The 4,849-nt window shown below is 46.2% G+C and overlaps 2 protein-coding genes across 2 annotated transcripts; both read left to right on the forward strand.

The window, feature by feature from the left end:
- Positions 1-243: 243 nt before the first annotated feature.
- On the forward strand, positions 244-810 carry LOC138909144 (uncharacterized). Its single transcript, XM_070200327.1, has one exon. The coding sequence runs from the start codon at positions 244-246 to the stop codon at positions 808-810; it is 567 nt and encodes a 188-aa protein (XP_070056428.1).
- A 1,178-nt stretch (positions 811-1,988) lies between these two features.
- Positions 1,989-3,459, forward strand: LOC138909146 (uncharacterized). The gene is made up of 3 exons (XM_070200328.1): positions 1,989-2,423; positions 2,490-2,589; positions 3,251-3,459. Exons 1-3 carry the CDS (start codon positions 1,989-1,991, stop codon positions 3,457-3,459), a joined length of 744 nt encoding a protein of 247 aa, XP_070056429.1.
- The last annotated feature ends 1,390 nt before the right edge of the window (positions 3,460-4,849 follow it).

Below are 4,849 nucleotides of genomic sequence, written 5' to 3' on the forward strand. Positions count from 1 at the left end.
GGTCAGTTTGGGAGGGGTCAGCCCAGTAGGCCCACACATCCATCACCGCCACCTCCTCGGGGTGCTCCAACGCGACCCTATTTTAGTGTTATGCTAGAGAGTTCTTATTATCCGCCAGTTCATCAAGGTTCTTCCGGTGCCTATTTCAGTGCCATGCCAGAGAGTTCATATCGCCCACCAGCCATTCAAGGTTCTTCCAGTGGGTATTCAGGCCATCAGGGTCAGACTTCAGGACAGTAGTCTATGGTACCGAGAGGTTGTTACGAGTGTGGAGATCCGGGTCATATAAAGAGGACATGTCCCAAACTTCAGGGCAAGGCAGTACAGCAGGGTCATCAACCCATGATTGCAGCACCAGCCGCCCGACCACCCAGAGGTGGGGGACAGGCTGGTAGGGGTCATCCTAGAGGTGGAGCTCCGGTAGGGGGAGGCAATCCAGCTATTGCTCAGCCAGATGGAGGCCAGCCAGCCAGCACTCCAGCCAGATTTTATGCTTTTCCGACCAGACCAGATACAGTGGCCTCAGATGTTGTGATCACAGGTATTATTTCCATCTGTGGTAGGGAAGCTTCGGTATTATTTGATCCAGGGTCTACCTATTCATATGTATCATCTTTGTTTTCTCATTTTCTAAATATTCCTCGTGAGCCCTTGGGTACTCCTGTTTATGTGTCCACTCATGTGGGCGATTCTGTGGTTGTGGATCGGATCTACCGGTCATGTGTCGTTACATTATGTGGTTACGAGATTAGGGCGGACCTTCTGTTACTTGATATGATCGACTTTGAGGACATCTTAGGCATGGAATAGTTATCTCCATATCATGCTATTCTTGATTGCCATGCCAAGACTGTTACTTTAACAATGCTAGAGTTGCTGAGATTGGAGTGGAAGGGTTCCTCTGTTAGTACATCTAGTCGGGTCATCTCTTTTCTGAAGGCTCGGCATATGGTTGAGAAGGGTTGTTTGCCTTATCTAGCTTATGTTCGGGACACCACCGCAAAGTCTCCAATGATTGATTCAGTGCCAATAGTTCAGGAGTTCGCCAATGTGTTTCCTTTTGACCTTTCAGGCATGCCACCAGATCGTGATATTAATTTCTGTATTGACTTGGCTCCAGGTACCCAGCCTATATCTATACCACCGTATCGTATGGCTCCAAAAGGGTTGAAGGAGCAGCTTGAAGAGTTGTTAGCGAAGGGGTTTATCAGACTGAGTGTGTTACCTTGGGGTGCACCAGTGTTATTTGTGAAGAAGAAGATGGGACTATGAGAATGTGAATTGATTATCGCCAGTTGAACAAAGTTACCATCAAGAACAAGTACTTGTTGTCGCGTATTGATGATTTTCTTGACCAGTTACAAGGCGCTGGGGTGTTTTCTAAGATCGACTTGAGATCGGGGTACCATCAATTGAAGATTCGGGACTCAAATGTTCTGAAGACTGCCTTTCGTACTAGATATGGCCATTATGAGGTTCTAGTGATGTCTTCCGGCTTGACTAATGCCCTAGTGGCGTTTATAGATCTAATGAACCGGGTGTTCAGGCCTTATATTGATTCCTTTATTATTGTCTTCATTGATGACATCTTGATATACTCACGTAGCCTGGGGAAGCACGAGCAGCATTTGAGAGTGGTACTTCAGATATTGCGAGAACAAAAGCTATATGTTATGTTCTCCAAGTATGAGTTTTGGCTAGAGTATGTGGCATTCTTGGGGCATGTTGTATCAGGAGAGGGTATTAAGGTGGATCCCAAAAAGATTGAGGCGGTACAAAGTTGGCCGCGTCCCACTTCGGTGACTGAGATCAGGAGTTTCCTAGGGTTGGCAGGTTATTATCGCCGGTTTGTGCAGGGTTTTTCATCCATTGCAGCACCCTTGACTAGATAGACTCAGAATGGCTCTCTGTTCCATTGGTATGATGATTTTAAGGCGAGCTTTCAGAAGCTCAAGACACCGGTCTTAGTGTTGCCTTCAGGTTCGGGGATGTATACAGTGTATTCTGATGCTTCACATGTTGGCTTGGGTTGTGTATTGATGCAGGAAGGGCGAGTTATTGCATATGCTTCGCGTCAGCTGAAGATGCATGAGAAGAATTACCTTGTGCACGACTTGGAGTTAGCCGCGATTGTTCATGCTCTTAAGATATGGAGGCATTATCTGTACAGGGTGTCATGTGAGGTTTATACTGTTCATCGCAGTTTACAGAATTTGTTCAAGCAAAGGGATCTCAATTTGAGTCAGCGTAGATGGCTTGAGTTACTAAAGGATTATGACATCACCATTCTTTATCATCCGGGCAAGGCAAATGTGGTCGCAGATGCCTTAAGCATGAAGGCAGAGAGTATGGGTAGCTTGGCTTTCATTGCAGCAGAGGAGAGACCATTAGCCTTGGACATTCAGTCCTTGGCTAACAGACTTGTGAGGTTGGATATTTTAGAGCCCAGCCGAATTCTCCCATGTGTTGTTGCCCAGTATTCATTATAGGGGCAGATCAGGGCTCGGCAGTTTGATGATCCGCACTTGGCAGCTCTCAGAGAGACAGTACTACAGGGTAGTGCCAAGGAGGTTTCTATTGGCGAGGATGGTATTCTATGACTCCAAGGTCGTCTATGTGTTCCTAATGTCGATGGCTTGAGGGAGAGGATTCTAGAAGAGGAACACAATTCTCAGTATTCTATTCATCCAGGTGCTATGAAGATGTATCGTGACCTAAGACAGCATTATTGGTGGCGGCGGATGAAGAAAGATATTGTGGAGTATGTAGCTAGGAGTCTAAATTGCCAGCAGGTCAAGTATGAGCATTAGAGGCCATGTGGCCTACTCCAACAGATGACTATACCTGAGTGGAATTTGGGAGCGCATCACTATGGACTTCGTAGTTGGATTGTCATGGACCTTGCGGAAGTTTGATGCAGTTTGGGTCATTGTCGATAGTTTGAGCAAGACGGAACACTTCATTCCGGTTGTGACTACATATACTTTAGAGAGGTTGGCCCAGATTTATATTCGGGAGATAGTTCGGTTGCACGGTGTGCCTGTTTCCATCATATCATATAGAGGCCCTCAGTTCACTTCCCATTTCTGGAGAGCCGTACATAGTGAGTTAGGGACCCACGTAGATCTCAGCACAGAATTTCACCCACAGACCGACGGGCAGTCGGAGCGGACAGTTCAGATATTGGAGGATATGTTGAGAGCATGTGTAATTGACTTTGGAGTGTAGTGGGATTAGTTCTTGCCTTTAGCCGAGTTTGCTTACAACAACACTTATCAGTCCAGCATTGAGATAGCTCTATTTGAGGCTTTATATGGTCGACGATGTCGTTCTCCCATCGGGTGGTTTGATCCTGGAGAGGCTATGTTATACGGTACTGATTTGGTAAGGGATGCCTTGGAAAAGGTAAAGTTGATTCAGAAGAGACTTCACACAGCACAATCCAGACAGAAGAGTTAAGCGGGTCAGAAGGCGCGTGATGTATCATTTATGGTCGGTAAGAAGGTCCTCTTGAAAGTCTCGCCGATGAAAGGTATTATGAGATTCAGGAAGAAGAGCAAGTTGATCCCAAGGTTTATAGGCCCATTTGAGGTGTTGAGGCGAGTTGGGGAGTTTGCTTATGAGCTTGCTTTACCTCCCAACCTATCAGGGTTTCATCCAGTTTTTCATGTGTCTATGCTCCAGAGGTACCATGTCGACTTGTCTCATGTGTTAGACTTCAGTACCATTCAGCTAGATGGGAGCTTGGGTTTCGAGGAGGAGCCAGTTGCTATTATTGCTAGACAGGATCGGCAGTTGAGATCCAAGAGGATTTCCACAGCAAAGGTTCAGTGGAGGGGCGAACCAGTAGAGGAGGCAACCTAGGAGTCCGAGGAGGACATAAGGAGAAGATATCCACACTTATTCAGCACTTCAAGTATGAATCTAAACTCGTTCGAGGATGAAAGTTTATTTAAGAGGTGGAGAATGTAACGATCCGGCCAGTCATTTCGCTTTCTAGAATCCCGTTCCCTTAAATAAGACTTCCCATACTTGCTTTTACTGATTTATGACTTGCGGGGTTGGTTGGTTTGGGATTTGGAAGAGTAGATTTGGAACAGTTTGGGTTGAAATCGGAACACTTAGCTCCTTAAGGTTGGCTTAAAAGGCCAAGTTTGACTTCGGTCAATGTTTTGTGTAAACGACCTCGGAATCGGGAATTGACGCTTCCAATAGGTTCGTTTGATGATTTCAGACTTGGGCGTATGTCCGGATCGGGTTTTGGATGACCCGGGAGTGTTTTGGCGCCTAATATCGAAAGTTGGTTCTTCAAGGTTTTAGAAGTTCCTTAAATTTGTTTTGGAGTGGGTTTTGGTAATATCGAGGTTCAAATTGAATTCCGAGATTGGGAATAGTTCCGTAATGTCATTTAAGACTTGCTTGCAAAATTTGGTGTCATTCCGAATAGTCTAAGTATGACTCGGCGAATTTGAAAAACGTGAAGTTCAAAGTTTGATTCAATTTGGTTTTTGGGGTATGATTCTTGGTTTTGTTGTTGTTTTTCGCGTTTTGAGAATTCGAGCAAGTCTGTATTATGATTACAGGCCTGTTAGTACCTTTGGACGGGGTCCCGAGTGGCTCGCGTGAGTTTCGGACCCCTCGGAGCTCAATGCAAGAAACCAGATTTCTCCAGTTCTGGTTTCCTTCTTCGCGTTCGCGAGAGTGCCCTCGCGTTCGCGAAGAAGGATTTGGGGCAGTGGGAAAATTTTCCCTTCGCGTTCACGAAGCCATGAGAGCCTAGGCCTTCGCGTTCGTGATAACCCACTCGCGTTCGCGTAAGGGAAACTGGGCCGGGGAGGGCCAGTGCACT

Source organism: Nicotiana tomentosiformis, chromosome 4, assembly GCF_000390325.3.
Source record: "Nicotiana tomentosiformis chromosome 4, ASM39032v3, whole genome shotgun sequence".
In the NCBI taxonomy this organism is placed as follows: Eukaryota; Viridiplantae; Streptophyta; class Magnoliopsida; order Solanales; family Solanaceae; genus Nicotiana; species Nicotiana tomentosiformis.

Coding starts and splice junctions, on each gene's coding strand:
- LOC138909144 (XM_070200327.1), top strand. CDS start 244: ATGGTACCGAGAGGTTGTTACGAGTGTGGAGATCCGGGTCATATAAAG.
- LOC138909146 (XM_070200328.1), top strand. CDS start 1,989: ATGTATACAGTGTATTCTGATGCTTCACATGTTGGCTTGGGTTGTGTA. Junction 2,424..2,489: donor AGTCCTTGGCTAACAGACTT/GTGAGGTTGGAT, acceptor TATTCATTATAG/GGGCAGATCAGGGCTCGGCA. Junction 2,590..3,250: donor GGTTTCTATTGGCGAGGATG/GTATTCTATGAC, acceptor TCTTGCCTTTAG/CCGAGTTTGCTTACAACAAC.